At 43.4% G+C, this 27387-nt stretch overlaps 1 protein-coding gene across 13 annotated transcripts in view; it reads left to right on the top strand.

Moving 5' to 3' along the window:
- Positions 1–27387, top strand: part of LOC128761190 (retinoic acid receptor gamma-A-like) — a 65663-nt gene that overhangs the window by 25122 nt on the left and 13154 nt on the right. For 11 of the 13 annotated variants that reach the window (XM_053869224.1, XM_053869230.1, XM_053869229.1 and 8 more), the window contains one exon: positions 17993–18347. In XM_053869224.1, coding sequence (XP_053725199.1) covers positions 18179–18347 — 169 coding nt within the window. In that variant the 5' untranslated portion in view covers positions 17993–18178. Of the gene's footprint in view, positions 1–4883; positions 5040–17992; positions 18348–25526; positions 25615–25804; positions 26163–27387 lie in introns of those variants that run through there. The other 2 variants (XM_053869235.1, XM_053869233.1) reach the window with 2 other exon arrangements.

Raw genomic sequence — 27387 nt, 5'->3', positions numbered from 1 at the left:
ACAGCAAGACAAGATTTTCGTCTTGTTATTTAATTGCTGCTTTGGCGTCATGTCCCAGTTTGGTTCCTTAAAGACTGCCCTTGCTGTGACTGTTCATGTGCATAATACAAAACCTTTCAATTTGTATACACAACATGGCATTTGACCTCTGAACACCGGGGCTTTAGGTGAGATTTTCTTTTTGCTCTATGGCATCAGAAGGACGTGATAAAGAAACTGAACTTTGTCTGTATACGAGTAGATGTTAATGGCCTTGTTTGTGGACAGTGATCTTATGAATACAGCTGATATTATTAGCGTTGTTACTGCTATGACATGTGAAGCTGGAGATATTGTAGATACTGAATGTACTTATGTAGGACTCTTCTTTGGTTGCAAGCTTGTTTAATTACAGCTTCTTTGGTGGAAAAGTCCAGAAACGTAACCACCATCTCAGTGTGGAGTCAGGGCTCCTCAGCTTGGCAGTTGTTGCTCAATGTGCTCTCTCTCTATTAGGAAGTTCATTCCCGGTGATGGTTGGTGAATGGTGGACTTCCGCATCCTTTTTTTTTATCATTTATTCACTTGGTAGATCCTCAGACTATTTTCCAAATAATCATCTGTAGCGGTCAAGTTAGCTTCTCGTTGCAAAAGATGGCGGATGATGCGCCGGAGTCTTGTTCCCTTTCCTCTGAATGAGGTTGCCATGTCAACTTTGTTGCCTTGCTTTTCTTATCTGGCTTGGTTTTCCTTAAGGTGCTATTGTAGTCTATGGCTGATTTTACTGCCATCCTTTTCTCATTCAGTTGCTGGTAATGTTGTGATAGCACAACAAGAGGGTGCAGGCAGTGTCGTTAAGTGTGGCTAATAGTAAGTTTAAAAAAAGACAGGAATCCCTGGGGCTGAAAGCTCAGACTGTGATGCACTGCTAGCTGCGTCGTCTTCTTTTTTTGCCCGGGAAATGTCTGCTAGCCATCCTGGAATGCAGCGCTCGCGAGGGTCGCCTCAGGCCTGGCTTTGGGCGCAATGACACTCAACACCAACATGCACAACGTATTGGGTCATATTAGAGACTAACAGGGCGTCTTTTGGCTTCATCCTGTTCCTTCTTCCAACTCTTCCTGGATTTTATCAATAGCTTGCTGGACTCCCGCTTCACACTTTGTTTGATTATTCAGTGTTTCCAGCCAACTAACCATCAAGGTGTTTGACTGCTTCGGCTTATTAAAACTTCCAATTAAAACAACCCAAAAGTCGGCCTGTTGCTCGGAATTCAAATTTTATCCCACAATATTGTAATTACAAGTGCTTCCCGTAAATGCAGCTTCGGCAAAAAATTGTTATTCAACGTTTTATGATGTAGGTGAGTCGAGAGGGATACGTGACATAGCAAAGTGTGGAAAAAATTGCTTTGCAATTCCTCAGATTATAAACAATAAGAAGATGTGTCCAATTATGGATTCATGTTAGGGCCAAAGTAGAGATTTATGAGGATTTATGAGATGTCCACTGACCTTTTCTGTTGATTTGTTGCGATTAGCTGCAGTAACCTGTTGAGGTTTGATTATAAAAAAAAGGGAAATTAATAATAAGTTGGAGACATATCCTTTCCATTTACACCTCTTTCTGTTGTTGAGTGCAGACCCACGACAGCCCAGAAAACTGAATTACCATGTTAGTCCAGCTAGGTTGGGCCTTCTAATATGCATTTAGAAAGACAAGTCTGACTACTGGAGAGAAATTGGAATGTCTCTTAGTCAGACTGCACAACCTTGAGAATGGGTTTAATAGCTGGATGTAGCATGACTGTGACCAGACTGGGTGACATGTGGCTGCTCGAGCTTCAGCTACGCAGTGGAAGGAACGGTTCTTCAGACATGAAGACGGTCTAATGGCATTATAAATAAGAAATTGATGTGAAAGACTTAGCAATATTTCCGTCCCATATAATTGGTCAGATGGATTGCGCCCACTTCAATACCTAGATCTTGTATTTTTATATGCCATCACATGGTTTAGCATGTGGATGAGGAATCCAAACCTATCAGATAAAAAAATCACAGACAGCTTCAGTCTGACAGAAGTTTAGCATACAAAATGTACGGTGACAAAACACATCATCTGTTGAAACTCTGAAAATCTGTTGCGTATCTATCATGATGGTCTTGATTTTATGTCTGTTTTTCATCACTCTGCACCATCTTATGTGAGCAAAATTAAAAGCCTTTTTGGTTGATCTTTTGGTTTTTATACTGAAGAACCAAGCCAAAGTGAGTCTGCTTCCACAACTCTCTGCTGTGTGCATGTACATGTATAGTTTGCAGCCATAGAGGAAATGACTTGTGGCATGTTGCATTTACATTCTGCTAGTGTATCTCTGCTCCAGTCATTTCAATGTAAATTGAGTCAGGACTGATATACATTGCCTGTGGATAACTGTATCCCGAGAGGCATGTGCTGGTCTCAAATCCAGATTCAGATATATATCATCTAGTTGCCCCTAAAACTTTTGTTTTTGTCATGAATTGGCATTTTGTCAGTCTCGGAGCACACATTACATGAGTGTGTATAGCTTTATATTTAAGTGGCCAGTAAAAATATTCCAGTCTTTGTGTTCTTTTATTAAATTCCCGTCCAATTTCCTTTTTGTGAAGAGAGAAATTCCCCTCCAACTGTCTCTGTCACGCCAGTGTCCTGGTCACTGCAGCAGTCAAGACAAGCATCATTTTTGGCTCAACTGTCTATGGCACTTAAAATCGAATCTCTTCCTCTTTGTCATCTTCCATCTGTTCAAAGCAGTGATGAGAGTAATGAAAGATGGTTCCTGCCCTTCTGAGATATTGCCAGTGTCACTGTCTGACACTTTGCTGTTCACCCGTTGTTAAGCATGAGTTCCAAGCGTTTGGGTTGAGTCACATGATTCCAGAGGTTTTCAAGAACATTCCTTGACACAATCTTATATTTGGGATTTAGAATGGAAAACATATTTTGCGCACCTCTCAAATGGATTATTACGCCTTATAGATTATGCTCATTATTTTCCATTCTTACGTGAAAGCAAAACCTTCTTTGTGTTGCTCTCACATCACATGAGGCAGATCAGTTTTGTTTTTCTCCGCACAATTATGCAAATAAATCCATAATTTCCAAAGCTCATCTGCCATTTGGAGGTCTTTTCTGGATGAGGTGTCTACATTCAAGAGTTGATACACTTCAGTGCTTGTCCATGACTTGAATTGAGCTATGGCTTGGAACGTCAGATACACACAAGTGAAGGAAGTGTAAGTACGTCAATGCTTACATACTTAAAGATACAGAGTTGCATGGGTGTAATATTGAAACAAAATTACAAGAACATGACCTTTATATTTTTGGTGGTCTTGCTTATCTTCAGGCCATTATCCAGGTCACCATCAGGAGGTCAGATCCTGACAGTGAACAGTGAAGTGTAGAACGATTGCTAAACCAGTTCAACTGTCAACAATGTTGATTTTTATCATCAGAATTTAAATAAGTTCTCAATTGACCGAAAATGTAATCATTCATAGTGTGTTGTACATTTAGCTGATGAGTTGTTGGCATGCTGTGTTTTTGGATTTCAATACATTTCTATCTATAAGCATTTCAAATTTACATACAGTTAATGGTGATTGATTTTTGAATGTTTACTTGTCCTTGAGTTTTATTAATCTTTCTCACACCATAATTGACTTCTGGATCAGTCTGTCACCTGACTCGGGACTCACAGGATTCCTAGACTTTTGTATGGATGAACACAGGGCAATAGCGTGTCCTAGATTATTATTTTCATCCTTCTTTGTCATTAAATTAGACACCTAAGGTTCTGTTTTCTTCTGTGTGGCCCAATTACAAGATGATATGGTAACAAGTATCCTCTTTTCACTAGACTATTGGCCTGTAAAAAGTTCTTTGTTCGAGAAAAAGTCAATAGCTAGTTCAGTTCTTCTGCAGCCTTTTTTCTCTAAAGCCTCTGCTGATTTTCGTTTGAAAAAAATCCTCCTGTGCTCTCTGCTAAGATGCTGTCTTGGCTTGTCTCAACCCGTTCTTTACTTGTGTTTCACATCACTATATCATACATAAACATCATAGTCCATTAAGGGTGGTCCGACTCATCTATCAACCAATTCAGCAGTTCCTCCTCCATCTTAAAACGTTTTCCTCATGGGTGCAATGGCATGAAATTTGATGGGTTTGCTGCTGTCTTGTCAAATTACTCAGTTGTCCCATTGTGCTGTAGAGCCCGGCTGGTACCAAAAAGACCCACGTGGCCTTTGATTGGCTCCAGGCCCCAGACTGCCACATTGGCTGGCAGTTTGAAAGTCAAGGCATTGAAAATACAAAGCAACAGCCAAGGGCTGTTACTGATATCCCCATAGGTGTGCAGCCTCCTGCCGCATGTGTGTTTGTGTATGTCTGTAAGTTAATGACTGTTTCATTAGCGTGGCGGTGTGTTTCACGAGTGTGTGTTCAGCTTGTGTGTTGGTGCAGGCCAGTCTGTTGATGGTGAGCTGTGGAGGAACAAATTCACAAATGCAAAACAAACAGTCAAAGAGTTGAAATGCAACAAAGGACTGTTGACTGTGAGCACAATGTAGAGGAGTGGAGGTAAAGAGTGAGACAAAGAGAGAGAGAGGGAGCGAGAGAGAGTTGGGAAAAGGAGGGGGGTAGCAAGTTGAAACCTAAGCTTTCTGGACCCTGTTTTTCCCTTCCTACGGGCATTCTGTGGCTGGTAAAAATGTGCAGTATATTTGAAGTGCTGGATCACGTGACAAAGGCAGGGTTTGTGAATCAAAGTACACAATGATTTCAGGATGAGTGAGTGAGAGAGAGAGAGAGAGAGAGAGAGAGAGAGAGGGAGGTTTATGCTAGAGAGAGAGGCAGACTGGGAAAAGGAGAGAGAGTCGGAATGCAACAGGCTGAACTGAGTCGTCGCTGTGAGAGGGACTTCTGACTGACAAACATAAACTTCTCAGCTCCTTTCTTCACTCACTTGCCTTCACCGATCGCTGGACTGTGCCAAGCCTTGCCCGAAAGAGCCGGTGAGTCCTCCTTTCCTCGCGTTTCCTAGAACTTTATTTAACTTCTCTTCGTTTTGTGGCACGTAGGGGAAGACAGAAGACATGTCAGAGCATGAGTGAGATGTCTCTCCTTTTCTCTCCCTCTGCTGCTCGCCCCATATGTGTATGTGTTTGTGGGACAGCATGAGCGGAGAGATTGAGTTTCCTGAGGACAGCTTTAATTGAGAACAGAGATTTCAAGAGAGGGCTAAAGAACAACAGAAACGGCTAAGGAGGGGAACCAAAATTGATCAGAGTTTTCTTGCATGTGCTCCAGCGCTGCTCCATGGGAGAAGATGAACACTTACGTGTGTGTTTGTGAGAAGTTCCTCAGTTGTTCCACAGGATGATTGATGCTTCAGAATATATCAGCATATGAAGGCGTGTGTTTTTGTGTTTCTTTGGAAGCATGCGAAGTAGTGTGTAGCATCAAATTTGCATAGTTTGTGCTATAAATGCCCCTCTTAAATTGTAGGTATTAGCCATTAGAGATTAAAGATATATGTAGTTATGTACAATAACTACAATGTTCATTATTATCAGTAATATCAGAAGTATTGATAGTAGGAGGGGAGCTTGGACGTCAGTTTGAGACTTGGAGCTCAGCTCCTGTCTGGGTAGAATGAATCCTGAAAGCTAGTCATCTCAGGGATTCAAAAGTTGGTTTAAGTGGAAGATTTTCTTTAGTCTAGGAAGTGTTTTCATATTAAGGTATGAATCAGACCGTAACAAAAGAGACAGAATAAAAACATATCCGTTCAGGCCTCTCATGGAAAGTCCAAAATCGATTCATTCACCTTCCAGTCATCCTGGGTTTTTTCTTACAATATTCCCAGAAGTGCAAAACCAAACAGCTCATGAATGACCGTTTTTCAACGCAGCCCTGACATCCCATCAACACGACAGGTGAGCTGGGGAAGCATCGGAGTTTTCCAGCAGCAGACAAAGTGGTTGCTTTAGCTCACAGGCTCTCTGCCAACCGGCTGGCTGTCAGCTTTGATGGATCACTCCATCAGCTTCACAAATGGCTGAGGAGCTCTGGTGTAGCCCAGTATGTACACGCTCGACGCTCGCCATTACCACTCTTACTCCTGAATAACTATGTAAACAGGTTTCCATCCTCACAATTGCATAAGAGACAGTAAGCGGTAAAAGGCCTGCTGGAACAATCACAAGACTTGTTGTGCGTCGTCGTTGCTGATGCCCGGAGTTGTGGATGTGTCTGCACATTTTGTCCACAAATGTTTCCGTGTAGCACCGATTGTGCGACATGTGACACGTAACTATAGTATTTTTGTTGAATGACCATGATAAAGATGTGAAATGCTTCTTCCCAGATGATGTTCTATTTCAGGCCGACCACTAACACCACACTGTCGAGTGGTTTGACTGTGACTCTCTATGCCACGCTAGGTCCACGCCACAGGCTATTCTGACACGGCAGACAAAAATATTTCTGATTAATTTTCCCTCAATGCCAGATGGAATGCTTTTTGGTAGGAGAACGGGAGGTGAGCTGATACGAAGGAAATCCACGGCTCCATGTAAACTGTGTATGTAGAAAGTGAGAGACAGCAGTTGCCTACAGGACAGTTTATGCCAAACTTGGCCACAGCTCTGAATCATTTTGTTTTTACTGGAATAACAGCTCTTTCTCTGGCAAGTTTTTTTCATTGCTCTATGCTGTATTAAAGGTGGCTTGCCACACTATATTTAAATGGAATCTAGTATCAGTTAACTGACAGTTTACTTCATGGCAGGGTATGTTTATCATACGGTGTTCCGGGATGTCTTTCATGGAAAGAAGTCTGTTCAGTCCCTCCAGGAGATGGCGATTCAATTGCCGTGAGTTCTGCGAGGCGCTGCAAATTTGTCCAATCGCTGCGACTTTCCTGCCAATTTCACCATTTTAGGCCCACAATAATCGATAAAAAAGTCAGTGAAATTAAGGAGGGACTGTATATTACGTCAGACTTTGAAAGTGTGTACATGCAAAGATGTTTAAAATGGAAACATTTGTTTGTTTTAACTTAAAATTTCTCATTTTGCGTGACTGGCCCAGCTAGACTTTCTGGCCCAACCAACTTGTGCTTGACCTCACTAAACCAACAGAAAGGACGCCCAGTGGTTTGGATCCACAACACGCTCCAACCATAGAACCTGGTTGGTCTGTGTTTCTGATGCCAACCATGAAGTATAAGGGTAGAAACTGGTCGTAGTTGTGGGTTTGTTTGGTGTGTGTGGATTAATTATGTTCAGTAAACAGCTATCGAGTGGAATTATATTTGTTCATCTGTGTGCAGTGATGTTTGTTCACTGCAACTGCTGTCTTCCGTATTTACATCAATAATTCTGCTTTCGGTTTGGAGGTTTTGACCATAAGAGGTGTTATTAGCATTTTAAAGTTCATTTTGAAGATTGCATGATGCAGGTCCATTTCCGCCAGTTAACTCAGGTGCTGTGACATAAATGACAAGTTGAGTGGCCCAAATTAGAGGCTGCAAGAAATGTCTGTTGACTTGTGACTTTGTGTTGCTGCAACTAATTGTAGGGCTTCTTAAGACACAGAGACGTGGAGCATTGTTTGCCTCTAGTCAAAGACGTATATTTTAAGGTGGAGCTCAAAGCAATTCTGTTTGACACGTTGCATCTTAAAAATGTTGCATTTCTTCATTCATTATTATTAGAAGTCTGCAGCCCCATCTTTGTTTCGGCCTTGGAAAGAATGGCAGAGCCCCAGGCTGGACGCTCTGTCTGGCTCCTCTCACTGTCTGTGGCTCATTTGCTCCTTTATTTTCTCCAGAGAAGAATATTCTCACTCTTGTGATGCATATCAGTTGTTAAAGTTGTGTTTCTCTCACTTACACTTTGTCAACAGAAGTTAACTGTCCTTTTCTTCTGCTTTTGTGGGAATGTCCCTGCAACAGTCACAGTCTTATTTCATACTGTTGCTCTGAAACTTCAAGGCTGAATGTGTCTCAGTATTTAAAGGTTCTTTCACTGCGTTTAATCCTCGCCTGGGGATGCTGCTCATCCCACTGAGTCTGTGTGTGTGTGTGTGTGTGTGTGTGTGTGTGTGTGTATGTGGGCATCTTTGTGTTTGTATGTGAGCTGAAAGATAGCTCGGAGGGGTTTGGACTCACTTTTCACTTAATTGCTAAATGAAAAGCTGCCTTCCAAATGCCACAATTAGTGCTGACCCATGGTCAGACTCCTGAGCCCAGAGCGACAGTGGCTGACCCCGACGTCGACCTGGGGACCTCCAGGAACCCACAGAGTTTGCCCCACATAATGACAACATTGTGTGTTTATGAAACGTAACGCACACAAAATCAGTTTTCGCAATGAGCCGGTGTGTGTTATTAAAACTATATTAATCTCATAACCGACATATCTGGCCCCGGCACTTTAAAAGGGTGAGAGAACCTGAGAATAACTTCAATTTCTAAAGCTCCTTTCTCCAATTCTCAGTCGTCCAAATCTGTTGCAGCATCAGTTGGTCATTGCTTCTTCCGTTTATTCTGATTATATAATGGTTAAAGGAAATGTATGAGACTGCTAGGATATCTATATGCTATACTTGGGGTATAGATGACCAGTGTCACAAACATGTTGGCAGCGATGAAATGAAACCTGACACTTGTGAAACGGTTTAAAACCATCTACGTTTTAAAACACTGGAACACAGCGCTCTTTGTCTGTTGTGTTTCAATTGGGCTGAAGTCATTTAACTTTTTTATTCACAAATCCCAGCGTTGCCTTCTCCAAAAAGCATAGAGGTTAATTGTTTCCTTCCCTGTAATTGACTGGAGTCCAGTCATTATGGCGTGTAGGTGGGTTTGGCTCCAGCCGTGCAGCAGAAAGACTAATTCAAAGAGTGGATGGATAATTTGTTCCACTTTATTTATTGGGGGAAAAAAACTCTGCAACAGATTCCTAGTAGTGGATTTGACGGAACTGAGTGTTCTAGCTGGACATGAAACTTTCAGAGAATATGAGTTCTCTGCAGCAAATATAACTAATGCTAATTTAAGTTTGGTCAGATTCGTAAGAGGACAACAAGGTAAACAGTGTTCAGCTAACAACTATAGATGCGCACCTGAAAGTATAAATGCAAAACCACTGTTAAAGACACATTTCAAACAGACCACATATGATCAAGATCGGGTAAGGAGCGCAGTCATTTGTGTTTAAACTGACATAACTATTTTCAGATTCCCTCACTGGTTTCATTTCTTGCCATTACGTGCGTGGAGGAGTTTGGTTATCTGAAATGTTCCAGGGAAGATTTTCCTCTTTCTATAGTTCTGTGGACCTCGTCCCAATTGAATTGTGGTTTTTATGGTTTACAATTTACAGTCCCATCTGAAGTCATGTCTTTGGTTGTCTCTCTTCATTCATCCACTGGACTGGAAAGGGTCTTTAGGTTCATTCTGTGGCTGTAAACTGAAACTACAAGTGTCAGAAACAGTGCGTCAGTGAGTCATTTGTGTTTTATAATTGTATAGCATTGCTTAATCCTGAAGTCAGCCATGGGAGGAGAAATCTGTCTCCTTTTTTGAGAGCAACAATAAAGGTTTGGCGTGTGTGTTGTACAACCAGGAAGTGTTGCTCAGTAGCTTTACTGACAACAGCTTTAGATACAGTGTGTTGAACACCACTTTAAGCTATAGTATACAGCACTGCTTTGTTTGTAAGGACTTTGAAGGAAATCCATCGTCCAGTTTTGTTTCTGCAGTTATCAAATCTCACATGCTAATAGTTGCTTCACACCATAAATAAAGATTAAAATGCGTGAAAGCTAATCGTTATAACAAGTTGGAGTTTGCAAAATAGCTTCCTCGCTCCGTTTACATTGAATGATCGGCAAGAATGATACAGAACTGCAAACATGGGTGATGGGTTTTGCCATTTTAACTTTAATGCGATAGAGAGAGCATGACACGTCACTAACTGTAAGTGTGCAATTGCAAGTGTTTCGAAGAAGAAGTAACTTTGGTTGGTCATAACTGCAACCATTGTCACGTTCAGCAAGTTGCGTTGATATCCATACAACAAAACTAATAGAGTTTCTTGTATGACTGACTCAACTGACTCAAACCTCTTTTGTTATTATGGTTGGTTATTAAATTCAAACAACGACATTTCATTTCATTATTTAGGAATTAAATGATCACACTGTTTCCTAATCAATAGTTGTGAGAGTCATAAGTTCATAACTGGTTAATTCAAAGTTGTATTGGTAGTTGCTGACTGAGGGGTTTCACGTGCATGCGGATAGTCCACTAATCCTCCCTCTTGTAGTGTAATATATTGACGTGGGGAAGTGGACTTTTGCGTCCTTTACTGACGCCAAAGGCAGCCTTCAGCGCTGTGTGTTGACACATAGTCATTTCAATGAAGTAAAATGTGTTACTGTAATATGGCTCTCTTCTTTGCTGCCAGTGACTTACTGACTGACAACGTGACTGAAATACACGGCTGTTTGAGGTGCTTTAAATAGGGACAGGTACAACCAAAGAAGCGCTATCCCATGGCTTTTCTAACCCCAACCTTCTTTGACGTGACGCGCTGCCGCGCTGTCTGAATGTGTTTTTCACTTGAAGACCGAATACGTCAACACTCAACGTTGAAGGCTGCCATCGACGTCAGTATAGGACGCAAAAGGCCGCTGTCTTTGTGTCATTATATTGTTGTAAGGATGGGCTGCTTTTATTCTTTACCAGATAAACTACAAACTACAATCCTATGTAGCTTTATTAAACTGATGTGTACTGCGAGTGAAATGCACTAGACCTCATACCATTGGGTTGGTGACCAGACTCAACCCTGACTCTGAGACAAAAATTTTAAAAAGTACTGTAAGTCAAACTGCTTGGTCTCATGATGGAAAAGATACAACAAGCGGCACAACAGTAAAAATTTCTAAACACTCAAATCTTTGTGTACACCGAAAGCCCTCTGTCAGGGTTCATTTACCAAAAAAGCTTTCCGTGTTCCGTTGCTCCATGACTTCACTTGGATTCTTGAAACTGAGCTCAGTGGTTGCTCTGTTCAAACACACAAACAGACAAACAGCTATTAAAACGTAACATCTTGGACGGCGGAAAAAGTGAATTTGAATTGGAGGCATCTAGCACCTTACTATGAAGCTCTGCCTAGTTTCCACTTGAGTCATTCGAAACACACAGCTGTACATTTGGAACATTAAATGCATTAAAAGTTCAGCCGTTTCTTTAAGGGCAAACGGAGACAGGAGCTGCAGACGCTTCTGCAGACAAAAGCTCTTCACAAGCACAGTGCTGAACAGACTTTTGAGGACAGAGGAACATCATCTTCTAATCCATCTGATACGCTAACATTTGGAACTTATCAACCACATGATCAAATAAGATAATGGGCACCATTGTGTGATTTGGAGCGGAGCGTTCATAACAGCTCAATCTTGTTAAAAGTCACTTGAGTGCTTTTGCTTTTGACGCGATTTCAGCATTTCCATCTTGACATTTAACACTTTAGAGCCTCTTTCATGCTGTGCTTCATGAGACTGAGACTTGGTTGAACTATCCCCGTCAGACACCACCGTCCCTACAAGCTACTGAGTTCACCTGCACATTTTGGAGTCGCCTCCATCCAGTGACCATCAACAGCAGACTCTCAGTCCTCACAAGATGATTCCAAATGTATCTAATGAACTGCAGGCTCCTAGAATCCGTGCACGGCGCCTGGAGTCATCAAAGTTGAATTGAAAATATGTTAAAAATATCACGCTGCAGGTCTTCTTAATCAGGTCCATTTATTTATCTCAGAAAACAGTTTGATGTTTGTCATAATTTTCCAGCCTAAAAAAAAAGGTTCAACAGAAAGGTTTGTTTTATTTGTTTACATTGACCAAAACCAGAACCACCCAATTAGCATTTGAGAATAACCAGACCGCAGTTTTTTTTTTTTTTTTTGCTTTAAAGTTGATCCCAGAAAGTCTCATTGAGTCTTTGATTACTGCCCCCTCCTGACGGTACAAAGTACAAAGTGTCCTTGTCCTTGAACGTCGCCATCAAACATATTTTTAGGAATCAAAATGTCTGCCAAGAAATGTAAAGTAATGTCGGAAAATCGGGTGACTCATCGTGGAGCTCTATGAAAACAACTTGAAACACCAGAGGGGCACACATCGCCAACTCAGTGTGACTCGCTGTAATTACTTGTGTGCGTGTGCTGGCGTGTGTGGTTTCATAACTGCAACCTCAAGCTAATTTGATTTTTCAAAAAAAAAAAAAAAAGACTGTAAAGTTGAATCCCATTTACACGCACGCCAGACGGTTTCCAACAAACGTTCAGACACGAGCTGTAAAGGACTGTATTGTTCATGCGAAGGCGACGGTGATCCCGCTTTTGCTTTTAATCCCCTTTGTCTGAGAAAAAGCAACGTGTGTGTATGTCAGTGGAAGCAGGACCAGGTGACCCAGTCTGACCTAACCCAGCCTGGTCTCATAAAAGTAGCATTGAGGCCCAGAGACACAGCGCTGCTTGTGCTGCCCTGCCCAAGGTGTATTCTCCCTGGAGGCAAAGCAAGGGAGCGGAGGAGGGTGTTACTCATTAGAGAGCAACGCACCATTCCTCCGCCTGCTGCGCGTTGTTTCATAGTTTACTAGGGGAAATCAAAGCCTTTCTTTATTTTAGTGTATGTTTTCTGAGCAGCGCTCTCTTTCTTTCCCGCCCTGCTGCTGTACCAGTGTTTTCTTCTTTCCTCTAATAGCCGAGTTTCCAGTATGGCTCTAATGAATAGTTCTCGGTTCACTCTTTACACATGGCCGGCCAGATGCCTTAAACTACTTCCTATGTCTCTTTCTTTCTTTTTCCATCCCTGTTTTCAGCCTTATTTTTTCCCCCTCGTCGTGAGCCTTTTATACATCTGGCTTTCATACTGCTGTTTTCGCTCGGTGGCTTTTGATTGGTCGGAGAGCAAACTTGAAGCAGAGTGACCCCGAAGCTCCATCTGTGGAAGGATTCTCCATCCTATATTTACTCCTCCCTTCTTCAAGGTCAATTGCAGCCTTCATTGGCGCTTCAGCGTGTGTGAACGCGGCGTGGACTCCACTGATTGCTCGCCCATGAACATGATTAAAGTCGCGGAACATCTGTGTGCGCTCACTTTTGCCAGCTACGTGTCTGTGCTTGAACGGCTCTGCCTTTTTTATGTGGCCATGTGTCTGTCGATGTTTTTTTTTTTTTTTTTTTTTCAATGCGACATTCCAGCGAGAAACATGTATGTGAGAACTTTTTAATCACCGCCTGCTCTGTGCAACCTGTGTTTAAAATACTTTGATCGTAAAACACAAGCGCTCTTTGTGAAAATAGTGGCCGGGACTCTCCCCGACTGGCTCTCACAGTGAAGAAAAACCACAGCCTCGCTGAGCAGTAACAGAAATTATGTCAATATGGGAAATATGACTTTAAAAACAACACTCACAGTGCTGACTTTGTGGCTTTGTGTGTGAATGTGGAATATGTATTTGCGTGTGTGTGTGTATGTTATGGGAAGAAACGACTCAAAAAATAACACAAGGAGAGACGGGCGACTTGATTGTTTTTCAGTGAGACTGAGTCCGTGGCATTTGTTTAGGGGAAGTTAGAGAACAAAGCCAGTTTAAAGTATATTGTCAATTCTGAAAAATAGTTCCGTAGAATTCAGAAGTTCAGCGATGTATTGTAGTCAGAGCAGAGGTGGGCAATTAGAGTCCCTAAAGGGCCACAATACAAACTGCAACTGTTGTGAGGGGGCTTCATGCCAAAATAAAGACGGCAATGACTCCAATACATGACAGAAGAAAATCCAAAATATATACTTAACAAGGACAAAATGCACTGAAAAAAAGTACATAAGGAAGTGTAAATAAGCCATGAAACCAATTGAAATGTTTCATTTTATGTTTTTTTATTTTTCAATATAAATCAAAACTATGGAACAGAAGTTTAACAAAGATAAAAAGTCATTTATCTATTTTGAGGAAGAAGAAAATCTTCATTCATTACATTAAGTAACCTTCCATTATACTGCCTGTTGTACTAGTAATGGCCAAAAAAGAAACATTACAAGAAAAATAACCTAGTTATTAGTTTTATAGTCTGACCTCTTGAGGGCTGCAAAAACACAGACAAAGGGACGCATTTGGCCCCCGGGCCGCACTTTGCCCAGGTCTGATCTCGAGAAACGGCTTGAGAAACAGAGAAGGCTTTCAGCATGTGGCGTGTGTGAGCATGTGTGTGTGTGTAAACGGTGAGAGTGCAGAATATAGTGGACTTAGACGAGAGCAAATATCACAACAACTTTGCAGAAGGGCTTACAGTAGATGTTCCATGTCACTCCATTGTCCCACATATTGGCACACATTAACAGTAAAGAACAATGAAGTGCAAATAAGGAGACTGTCTGAGTTTAGAGATGTAAAAGTACAAATATGTCAGTTAGAACTTTTTGCAATCATCGTCTAAATGTAAAAGTGAGCAAAGCTGCTAGACTTTCTAACAGCCTGCACGAAGACAGTTTCAGTTTCAAACACATGAAAGCATTTGTCTCGCTGGATTTCAAATCTGTTGTCACTAAGATTTTAATTTGCTTTCAGAAGTGTTTTAGAATTCTTGTCTTGTGCCACTTTTGAAACCCAGTGTGAAATGAAAGTGCTATCCCAAAGTTTGAAGCGAGATTTAGCGTTTGAAAACAGTGCGACCCATCGCGACTCTTGCTTTAAAACATTAGCATAGCAGAATTGTGGACGAACTTTGAATGTGTCACGCATTTCTCCACATCTTCACTTTCTAATGTGAATGAGCCAGTCATCTCTCTGTTTTCGCTTCACCCATATAGACGTCAATATTTTCAAATGTAAATGGACAACCAACTTGTTGCAAAATTGAGAAGTTTGAAGAGGATGGTAAAAACAGAAGCGGCACTATGAGGAAGAAAAAAACAACCTTCTTGGGCCACGTGTGCAACATGATATACAAAAAGGCTTAGCAGACATGGATGAAGAAAATAAAATCTTTGTCAAATTGCCTTAAACCAAATTCCTGTTTACATTACAGTTGCCAGGTTGTGATTTTCCCCTCTTAAGCTGAGCCCTGTTCGTTCTGCCTTTCAGCGTCAAAAGCTCTCAAGACGCTAAAGTCACTCAGCGCTGAATAGGAGTGAAGAATGTGCAAGTGTTTTGAAGTCACTTCCTGTCCGAGTAGTATAGGTGACGAAGAGAGGTGGCGTGACTCCTGGTTGGAGTTTAAGGTAAACAAGTGAGCATGACGTCAAGTGCCAGTAAATATGGGACGGCAGTTTGTTTGTTCAAGCACTGTCTTGCGTCCTCTTCAGTTGTGAAGGATTAGAATCAAGCTACAGAGCTGACAAGAAACCAAATTTGAGATTCATATATGATGCGGAATTCAAGCCTCTAGACATCCGATATTCAGGGCTTTTAAGCCAGTACCACGCCAGCCATTAACTAGTGAACAGCTGCATTTTAGGTGTTATTTATACAAACACAAACCAGCACCTGTACTCCTCTGTGTGCTGAAGAAGACTTCAAAGAAGGCGTCATGATGTGTTTCTGGCTCTCACTCCTTCCGCCAGCGCTCCAGGTTGATGCCTAATCCAGTCTACCTCATTTAGCTGGGATTCAAACCCTCCTCTACAGCAGCAGAACGCTCGAGCTCAGCTGAGGATCTGAAACACAGAGAGCTTGTTTTCTGACTCTCCTTTAAAGACTTGCAAAACTGGAGTCTGTTTATAATACAGAGCAAGCATGAGGTTCAGTGACGTTGGCCTGAATCATCTCTGTCACACCTCTCCAATAAAAGGATGCATATGACGGGAATGACACAACCATGATTCATATCACTTTTTATTAACAAGCACTATTACTTCCTGTGAAGTTGTTTGATTCAATGCATAAGCCGTAAAGGGAGGGGAACAGGGAGTTTACACGGAGTACGGTTCTGTGGAAGGGAACACATATTACTGGTGAGGGGCCTCCATTCCCCTGAGACTTAGAGTAGCAACACTGGGACGAAGGCTTTCTGTTGTTTTGGGGCTATTCTATCCAACTACCTTTGCATTCACTTATTAATTTTCTCAGGGGGCACTTCATATAATAAAGCCCAAAGAAAGGAGGGAACGAGAAAACATCCATCTGTCCTCGCCCCCTTATCTGTTGCCGGGTCGTGGGGGCAGCAGCTTCAACATGGAGCACCTAACGTCCTTCTCCCAGGCAACGTCTGCCAGCTCTGACTGAGGGACTGAGATGTTCCGCGACCAGTGAAGAGATATAACCCCTCCACCTGGTCCTGGGTCCCTCGGTCTCCTCTGAAACCCCTCTAAACGGAGGCACATCCTCATAGATGCCCAGACCACCTCAACTGGCTTCATTCATGTAGAAGCAGCGTCTCGCCTGAGTGACAGAGCTCCTCACCCCATCTCTGAGGGAGACGCCAGCCAGCATATTATGTGTAATTATGAAATTGCATTATGAGAAAATATCCACAATAGATGTATTTTAAAGGCCAAGAAAGACTCCTGAAATAGTCAACTGAGAAGACAATTTAAAAAATGAAACAAGGAACAAAATGCACAGAATGAAATTGTCAGAAAAGTTCCGATGTTAGGTTTTACTCTCCAGACTCCAGGAGGGCCACATTCGCCCCCCAGTCTGACTCAGGTGCTGCATCTGTGTTAAGAGGAGCTAAAGAAAGAGGGCTCCGCTGTATCCACTGCAGTGGTGTTTAATGAGCCCAGTTTCACAGTAGTTTTTCTTCAATGTAACCCGAATGACGACATTAGAAACACAGCATAGCTTCACCCTGCATCATTGCCTGTGTAAGAGGATTATTTGTTTATTGACAATCTACTTCTTATTTACCTCAAAATAACCTATTTGCACAACATATATGTCCAGTTTTATGAGTTTGAGTGCAGCACACGGTGATGGATCCGTAGCTGGTTAACAATAGTTCTCTAATGAAAGGGTTTTGTGTGCATGTGCATGTGTGTGTGTGTGTGTGTGAGAGAGAGAGACTCTATAAAGGGGCTCTGGTCTGGCTAGTATATTTCTCCACATGTGGAACAGTTTACTTTGAATCAGGTACGGGGCGACTCTGAGTTGCAGCGCTGTAATTGACAAGTATATATGACAGACTGTATGTTGCTGTAGGTACTGAGTGAGTTTGTGTAAGAGCACAAATGGCTGTCAGGCCCACTGATTCCTGTATGAATGATGCTTTGACTCCAAAGTTAGTGTGTGTTTTTGCCCAGCTGGCACGGCCTTGGTATTAGTTCGCTGAAAGACCTTTATAAATACAAATCAGTGCACCGGTCGTCCACTTTGTGTGTCGGATTCACTCGCTGAACCCGGCCCAAAACAACAAGACATTCTTTGGCCGCGCAGTATTTTACCACAGCTCTACCACAGAGAGCGAAGCTCCACCCACTCATGAAGTCAGTGAAGTGGAGGAGAGCGTGATAGAGAAACAAGAGAGGGCTGCCCTCGTATAACTTTCTGACAGGGTCACAGGAGCTCAGCGTGAATCCTCCGAGCCAAGACGGTGGGATGAGCGCTCAAACCGTCCCTCAGACACCGTCGGAGTGTCGGTCGCTGTTTGTTGTTACCAAGGGTTAATTCCACCCGTGTTGTAGCTGGCTGTTCCTGGCAGGCTGGCTAGAGTCAAGCTGGCGGAGGGAACACAGAGAGCCTTTATAATACAGTGCTGCTGATTGTAATCATATGGCATCGCCTGAAATCATCGCAGCACTTGGCGTAGCGGTGCACCCGCTTCTCTTTCACTCTTCCGCATGCCTTGTGTCCGTCCCCGAGCCGATCCTGGATCTTTCAACTACAGCGTCGGTTAGCTGTCGCTGTCAAACTTGTGAACTGGTGTCTCTTTGTCATCTGCAGGTTCAGGACTTGTCTGCATCTCCTCAGCATCAGCTGCAGAGCGAGAGAGTTCCAGCTGGTGATAGGGGCTGAATGGCAGCAGCCCTTCCCGACCACATCAGAGGCCTCTGACACCCCACCCCCACCCCAGGACAGCGCGACAGAACAGAGCCACCGTGAGACGCTGAGATCAGAATCACCTGTGACATGGCCACCAACAGGGAGCATCACTTGCGTCACATGACTGGCTTCCCCCGTGCCATGTACCCGTTCACCTTCAACTCCATGCGGAGCCACTCGCCCTTCGACCTTCTGGCCAGCAGCAACCTCTTTGGTCGTTTTGGAGCGGATCTTCCCAAAGAGATGGCCGCTTTGTGTGAGTCATCACTCTCTTCATATTTCTGTTGCATGAGCACACAAAGACCACTCTGAAGCTCCGTGTCACATGGCAGGCTAAAGTAGGACAGATAATCGCTGCATTTTCTTCAATTAATTGGAAGTCAATAACTTCTGCCCCAAGTGTAACGGGTTTCAAAGAACAAGAGGCCTGTTGGAAACAGTTCAAATAACAGAGGGAAACAAGCCTGACAACAACAAAGCGGGCATTACTCCTTTTATGGTCCAGACACTGGTGGGATATTACACGTTCTTTAATTGGGTGCAGAGTAGTTCATCATTTGAGGCACAGGCGGCGCTGTTGTATTTCTTTGTTGGTGAGAAGTGACTGCTGATCCTCATTGCTGAAAATTGAAGAAAAGAACACACATTTTTACTCATAGTTTTGTTGTATTTTCACCTATTTGGTGGATCTTCATTTAAAGACCATTCAATAGAATGTAAAAAGAAGCCTTTGCTGTAACTGAATGAAGCAATGTCCTATTTTCACATCTAAAATATTGTACGTCACAGAAACTAAATTGAGTCACTTGATATGAAAAAAAGGTGCATATCAAATTGTTTTTTTTTTATTTAGAGTGTGGATCTCTGCTTAGATTGTGGGTTTCAAAGATTCGAAATGAGGTTGTGTTGTTATTTCCTGTTCATTTCCAGTCATCACTTTATTTTATCAGGCAGATCAAGTGGCTGCAGGAGTCGTGTTGCAGTATTTCTACTACATTTTATAAATGGGTTGAACACGATTGCATTAAAGTGAGAGATTGTGCAATGTCCAAATCAAATATTTGACTCAGCAACTTTCTGCCACACACTCTGCCCCGGGTGCGTGTGAGTGTGCAGGGATTGTGGGTTCTATGCGCTGAAGTTATCAGTTGATCTCCAGTCCCTCTGCAGCCTGTAACAGCGTATAGCTGAGGCGGCTAGTAGCACTCAACGTGCGATTACATCTGTGACATGCTGCCTCTGGGATTTTATTACACATGGACAGGAAGATTCAAGGCCCTCGCTTTATGTCAGTCACAAGAGATGACAATGAGGCCTGTGAAAAATTAAAGCTATGTTCGTGTATCTACAGATCTGTGGTGGAGTCACAGTTGTGTGTTTTGGTTTGGGAGGTGTTTCATAAGGCGGTAACTGAGGCATTTGTTTCACTAAGACTCCCCAAAGACTCTTTAGCTGCTGATGATGTTAGCGGAGCCGAGGTTTTAGAAAGGATAAGTCAAGAATAACTTCCACCTTTAGGATAACCAAGTCTGCAATTGGTTTTCTTGTCGAGTACTTCAGGCAACGTTGCAGTGTCTGCACTCACCAAGAGAGTCTTTCCTCGAGAATAGTAGTAGCATTTAAAACCCTCAAAGCAATGCAAGTGAAATGAACAAAGCTGCAGATCACATTCCTTTACAAAACAGAGACTGTGCAGCAAGTAGAGAGAGTCATTTGTGCATGATTCTAGATGCGTCCATCAGTCTGAAACCATCAACACATCTGTCCACATGTGATACATGCTGTCTTCTCGGATGGTGAAGTCATTCTGAAACATTCCGGCAGCCAGAATGCTGAACAACTAATGAATAATCTGGAACTAACTTGAGTACTGCATAGCAAAATAACACTTAGATGAAGTTCCTCTTCATGCAAAAAGAAAACTGCTGTGGGAGAGAATGCTGGTTTCCTGTTCAAATGTACCTTGTTTTCTATTCATGGGTTGGTCTGCTGCTTTCCTTGAGCAACCTGGGCTGCTTGCATTTGAATAGAAGTCCGGTTGATATTAGTCACCGTTCTTATTCCAGCCACGAAATTCCAGTTGAGGCGCATAAAGTGCTGATGCATTTCTTCAACATCTATTTGTCGCTCTTCAAGTGACAGATTCCGCTGAGCTGAAGTCAAGTCGAGCACTTTTGATACTGATCTTGTGACCCAGAGCCTTATTTCCTACATTGTTCCACTTGTGAAAGAAAAGAAAATCGGTTGTAGCCACTTATTTACTTTCACAGTAGATAGCACTCAATTTAAGCGCCGCTAATGTGTGACTAATGAGAAATAACAAGGGAATCCTGAGAGGTTTGACTGCATCCCGCGACAGCTGGGCCACTACAACTTTCTTACTGTCACAGAAGTTTACAGTAAGAAAGTGAAATGAGTTGCGTGATCCAGTGGCTGCATGTAGACAATCCAGGTGTTTGTGTGAGATTTTTTTTTGGTGTTTGATGCTGCAGTTTCACACACAGAAGAAAATAAAACACAGAATATAACGCATGGATCAGCCACTGCATCCCACAACATTCTTATTATTATGTAAAGAACCACATAATACGATAATAAAAATGTATAAAATACACGTTTTTAGCTGTGAATTGCTATTAAAACATGATTATTAGTTGAGTCATTGAAATGAACAGTGGTTTTTGGTCTTGCAGCAAGAGGTTTGCGGGTTTGATTCCTGTGTCGTCCCTCTGTGCCTGTGTGGGGTTTCTCCAGATACGCTGGTTTCCTCCCACAGACACTCTAACATAGGTGTGTGTGTGTGTGTTCGCCCTGCGATGGACTAAGCTGCTAAGGAGTAAGTCGTGGTCAACTGAAGATGTAAGGACAAGTACATGCATTGTCATTACATGTTTGCTGCTAACAGTTTCGTAGTGTGCGGCACTTGAAGCAGCTGCAACTGTGACTCCAGATTGCGGAGGCCCGTTGGTGGAGTCTGGTGGCTGTGATTGCTTCCCTCTGATATTGCTTGTCACATCTCCTGTGAACCCACAGCCACGGTTTCACTGCTGATTATGTTCAGTAGGAAAACGACCTTGTAAATAAGCAGCTTTGCTCTTGAACTTCAATGATGACTAATCTTCTGTTATTTAGCAAATTAATTCAAGCCAGGTTCCAATCAGCACGAGTCAAACGCGGCGCTCTGCTTCCCAATGAGAGGAAGCAGAAAACGTTAGTGGACTTAAAATGAGTGCATCTCCACTTCAAACGCTTGCTGCGGGGGAAATTAAAGCCTCAGTTCTGGAGCAGTTAGTGCGACAACATCTGCATTTCCTTCACGCACGGCCACAGCGTTCATATAGTCTCCCGTCTCATTGTTGTGTTTCTGACAGAGCCTCATCCAAGACATAATGTTCCTCACCGCGCTGCACTTTTCATTCATTCTCCACATGTTGCACCCTGTTGACATTCTAATGCTTATTTCACACCAAAATTCCATTTGTTTGCAATGCAGAGTAAAGCAAAGATAATGTGGCAAGTCACTTGGGTCTGACAGTTTTAGATTGTCAAGTTTGCATCTTTTCCCAGTTCTTTTCATCAGCTGCTCCGGTTTCCTCCCACTGTCCAGAAATATACTGAGTGATTCGTCTGACCTGAATGTGTTGGGCTTGGCTGAGCTGGGTCGCTGGGGCAGCAGCTCGCAGGCCAGTGAAGAGCTCTGATCTCTACACCTGGTCCTGGGTCGACCCATGGGTCTCCTCTGAGCTTCCTGAAACCCCTCCAAAAGGAGGCGCTCTGGTGTCATCCCTGTTCATCTGTTTAACACAGAGAAGCATCTTCTCTACTCGGAGTCTCTCCCAAGTGACTCGCCCTATCTCAAAGGGAGACGCTGCCACCCGTCGAAGGAAACTCATTTCCAGGATCTCCTTCTTTCCATCATGACCTATAGCTAAGGGCCGGTGCCAAAACTGATCGGTGGATCGGGTTTGGCTCAGCTCTCTCTTACTCACAAAAGTGCGGTAGAGCGATTGGTATTTAAGTAGTTCTATTTCCTCCACAATCAGGAGACATTTAAACAACCTCCTGGACGAACAGCATTTCACCGTGTGTGCGGCTGTAGGCATGTGTGTGATGCTAGTAACTTGAACCTAAAAGCACGGAGTGGAACTTGTGTGTTTTTCTTTGCGTCTGTCATCAGAGGCACTCTGTTGAAGCACATACACACATAATTGTGCGCCATTATACACACACACACACACTAACACACATATTTCCACTCTGTAGGCTGCACATTCCAACACCCATGAATATCGCAAACCAGCAGCCTCCTGCTCTTCGCCTCATATTTGTGACTTATGTGCACACTTTGCTGGAGAGCCAGAGCGGCGCGACCGTGTGCAAATGTCTGCGGCTGAGCCGGAGGAGCCGCCGGTAGAGAGACAGGGCGAGACTGAAAGAGAAGCCATTGTTGGTCCCTGTGTTTGTGTCAGACATGACGACAGGATGAATAGCTGAAGAACCTGATTGTGAGTTCTTGTAATGTGACTCGCTCCAGTTGTGTGTGTGTGTGAGAGGGAGAGAGGGAAGAAAGTGTCCGGCTGGAGAGTCCCGTGTTTTCGGTTTCAAAGAACACCCTCTATAATTTGCCCTAATAGCTAGAATCTAGATGATGTTTTGTGGAAAACAAGGGAAACACATAGATCTTTTTCATTTTAAATTCCCCTTCATTTCTGTGTATGTATTGAGAAAGCAGCAACAGGGGGCCACTGCCGCGGAGTGAGGTGGGGGTGGGGGGCGTAATTGTCTCAAGGTGTGGGCAGACCCCAGCAGGCTGATACTGTGCAGCGCTGCTCCCTGCCGTGTGTGTCGGCGAGGTGTGTGTGTGGGGACAGGTAAGCAACCGATCAGAAGAACCAACAGAGGCCCTTCTGTAGTTTTCCATGAAAGTATCTGAGCAAGACATCGGCATTATCTTTCAACCATCAAGAGTTAAGTTATGGATTCCGGCGCGGGATCAAACACAAGCTGGGAACAAACAAAAGCTGCAAAACAAAACAAAAAAAAAATGGAATTGTAAAACTCCAAACGTGTGCAAAGCCAAAGGCAGGACAAGTTGGAAGTCAGTGTGTGTGTGAAGGGGGGTGTTAGAGCCCCAGTGGGGGTTTCTTCCAGAGTTCATCTCTCTTGAACGAGGGAAGGAAGGGGAGGAGGGCAGGGGAGCGGAGCTGTCTAATATACACACCAGCGCGACTCCGGTCAATGTGATTCGCCTGCAGCGGAGTCACACGTCTGTTTGACTGAAATATCCAAGAACTTTATCCATTTGAACCAAGATGAAAGGATTTAATTAGCTGCACATGTCAGCCCACTGTGGAAATAAATCGTGCTTGGTGAGAAATGCATCTCGCTCCGAACAAATAACTGGAGGAGGGAAGGCTTGTATCAAAAGAATCAAAGAATAGGGGAAGTGCATTATTCATTAATTGACCCAATTAGTGGAGCCAATAGATGTGGACAATATTTATTCATGATTTTATTCTGAGGTCTAGTGCTTTTATTTGCTCCATGTTTACTGGCCCCTGTTATCCCAGGAGGCGAGGGAGCTTCCTCTGGTCACATGCTGTGTGTGGGGATCCTTATAGTGATGAGTCTCACCATGAAAGATCCACTGAACTACATGGATCCAACAGACAACAGGCCTGCTGTAGTCAACTGCTTCATCTGCTGGGTTAAAGGCGTTTGGATGAAACATAATAAAAAAATGGTGGATCATGGATCAAATGTTATATTTCATAACCAAAGCTGCACAATATTGCTTCACCAGTTAATACTATCTGTTCGACTTAACATTCAACTCTGTTAAAGACTGTCTCCACCAGTTAATATCTGTTTTATTTAACATTCAACTCTGTTAAAGTCTCGGTCAATTCAATGATAAATGTGAGTGATTGAGGCCCCGTGTTTCCCGTCACATCATGATATCTCGGAGCAAAAATTGGAATCTCATGATGTATCATTTTAACCTCGTGTAAGTCACAAAACAATGTCATGTTCGTCATAATAAACATGTATAATTGTATTATTACAATGACATTATCAATTGAACTCAAGACACACAATTGTACACTAATGCACACACAGACAGATGTATTTATATGCTTGTGGGGACATGGTGAGATTTCTCATTGACATAACCCTTTACCCAGCCTCTCACCCTGAACCCAACCATCCAAAATGAATGGCTCACCTTAACCAGGACTCTGAACCAAACTGAAACTCAATTTTAATCCAGTTGTTGTGAAGTTTTCATCCTCCAATTGAGGCTTGGATTCGTGGGGTCCGGCCAAATGGTCCTCACAGGGAGGTGTTTCATCAAGAATTGGTCCTCACAAGTGACGATAAACCAGACACACACACACATAAAAACCAGGGTTCTTAATTAAATTAAACCTAATTTTAATAATGTAGTTATTTAGACGTCTCAACCCTCAAATTCTGACTTGACCTTGTGGGGACCTGCAAAAATGCCCCCACAAGGAGGTATTTCCAAAAATTGGTGCAGCTAAACCATGTACAAAACACACACGCTCTTGAATAGGTTACAATACCTTGAAAATAAATGGTAGAATGTGAATGATGTTAATAATGCATGATGCAACACAGGATGTTAAAAGAAAGTCTGTGACACCAGAATCAGTCTGTTGCCTAATGACTTCTTAAACTTGGCAAACATATTCCTTGATCCACTTCTGCTTTGAAACCAGCACACATCATGAATGAAAGGCGATCCTTCATGAACGTGAGGAACTGTCCAGGTGCGAAAAATTAAAATAGGTTTATTAAATAGGCAAGTTATTACAGCTGCTCAACATTTACATTTTATTTAACATTTACTTTATTGGCTCTAAACAAAACAAAAATCCAAATAGGATTCAGGAACTAAATGTTCACACAAGCACTCAATGCAGTGCCAGCGACTGAACCTTTTAGTTTCAAGTTGTTTTCAATCATTTGCCGAGAAATCAAACCAGCAACCAGCAGAAGAAGAAACGTTGAGAAAAACCAGACTTCCATTGTGTGGAGCGAACATCTGCCCTGATGATACACTGGAGAGGAGCCAAGAAAATGAGCCAGAGAGGAGAACTAAAATAGGCCGTGATACAAAATAACATGGAGCAACAATGAAAGGAAAGATTTATAGCCGGGTCAAGTAGTCACCTATGTATGGTGGCCTCACCTCAGGATGCAGTGAGCCGTAGCAAACAACACCTTTAGCAATGATTTATTGGAATAAATGAGCCCGTCTTTCCCTCTAACTTATGTCAAAGAAAGGAAAATATAAAGTGTTTTCCACGTCCTCTGTCTTTGTTCTAGTGCATCTATTGATGATCTAGTCTGGAATTGGAGCCGATGTGCATTGCAACACATAAATCTCATCTGGTCATTTGAATTGTAGATCAAAAGGTGATATTTCACCCGTGTCAGGAGCAAAAGAGAGAAAATGCAGAGGAGAGGAGGAAGATGAAAAGGAGGGAGCAGAGGAGGTGAGGTCGTTTGTTTTCATTTGCTGAATATGAAATATGAAGAGGCCACTTGGAGAAGTTGAAGGAAAAAGTATGGAGGGCCGGAGAGAAAGTCAGCTGCGTGACCAATGAGAGCGCCCGGACACACCCTCTGTGTGACTGTGAGGCCCCTCCCTCTCTCCCCCGGACCTCACCCCCTTCTTCCTCCTAGCCCAAGAGCATGCAGAGAGTTGGTGTGAGAGGCCCGGAGAGCTGCTGAGAGGGAGATCAGTTACAGCAGGGAAGGCAGAGCAGAGAGTGAAGCAGAAAAACAGAGGAGGAGCTGCAGAGACAGGACAGCCAGAGGGTCAGCAGCAGGACCACGGAGAAGACAGGGAACACCTGGAGAAGGCATTGAGTTACTTTTCAGTTGGTGTTGTTGGAGATGTTCGACTGCATGGAGGCTCTGGGGTTGGCCCCGAGGCCCCTCTTCGATGTGTCCGGACAAGGGTCCTGCATGCTGGCCAAGGCCACCCCTTACTTCTCTGGCCTGGACCCCTTCGCCTGGGCCGGGACGGGCAGCATTCAGTGTGAGTACCTCCTGTCCGTCAGCGGGGCTGCGTGCGCTCTTATCGGAGGGCTGGTTCTGTTATCTCTGAGCTCTCTCCACAGGAAGAGGCAGATTCCTTTCGATTCTGTGTCGCCGTTCTCACCCTGCCGTTTGTTTGTTTATGTGCTTAGTGGGCTTTTGTGAGTGTGAGTGAGTGAGCCGGGGAGTGTGTATTTATACATCATCGTGTTTGTTTTCTTTATGAATGACTTCACATGATTGACAGCCCCTTTAAACAATAAGGGACCTGACCCGGCCGTGCGTCCTGAGAGCAGCCGCTCTGGCCCAAACACAGGAGGCTGGAAAGGACAGACTTGATTTCACTTGAGAAGTTCACGGGGGTGTGATCCCAGGTGAGAGGCGGGACAGAGAGCAGGTGCTCGCGGGTTTGTCACTGATCCAGTTTCTGTCTGGTCTTGGTTGGAGCTGGCTGTAAATCATTCTCAGCAAAATGTGGACATGACTTCAACATGCTGGCAGGCTGATCCTGCTCGCAGATACAGCGATTCGCTGACATGTCCCGTGTGATTTATACTCATGCTCCCATGATTGGAGGAAATGATCTCAATTCATCTGCGAGGAGCGGATGACACCAAGGCGAAAGAAGTCACGATAAATCAGCTGACGTCCAAGCGCTGGCCGACGTATGACAGAGGCTGTCGAACATTTCACCAGAGATTTCTCAAGATGGAGTGCGGCAACTCGGAGGATCGAGGCGTCTCGACCAAAGCCAGCTTGTTTGCTAAACCGCTTCATGTGAGAGTCACATTTCAGAGACGCACCTAATGTCAATTAATCCTCCATAATCACTTCGATACGCAGCCATGCAGCGGCCTGGTGTCCGGCCACTCACTAATGGTGATAGATGAGCAGTCAGGATGACAAACACCACAGCAGGGCCTGTTTCAACTCGCTAAGGAGCTTCACCAGATGCCAGCCGAAAAGACAAATACCCCCAAAATACCATTCATCACGCGCTCGTCAAACTGTTTTCTTCAGGTTTCTCCCCCCCCCTCACACACACCCCAGTTTAGAGAGGTTTGGAGTGCAGTATCGATCACGCTTTTAAGGATCTCAATGTTTCCTGGAAAACAAGAGCAGCCAGGCACGAGGGGACACAGGTCTTGAACCTTCAAGTGCCTCAGTAGTCACCACTCAATTGAATGGACTAATGGCTCATGGAACTATGTGTTGCTGTAGTGAGT

Source organism: Synchiropus splendidus, chromosome 6 (genome assembly GCF_027744825.2).
Source record: "Synchiropus splendidus isolate RoL2022-P1 chromosome 6, RoL_Sspl_1.0, whole genome shotgun sequence".
NCBI classification, from domain to species: Eukaryota; Metazoa; Chordata; class Actinopteri; order Syngnathiformes; family Callionymidae; genus Synchiropus; species Synchiropus splendidus.
The sequence above is the reverse complement of the archived record's forward strand: the minus strand, read 5'-3'. Positions and strand labels throughout refer to the sequence as shown.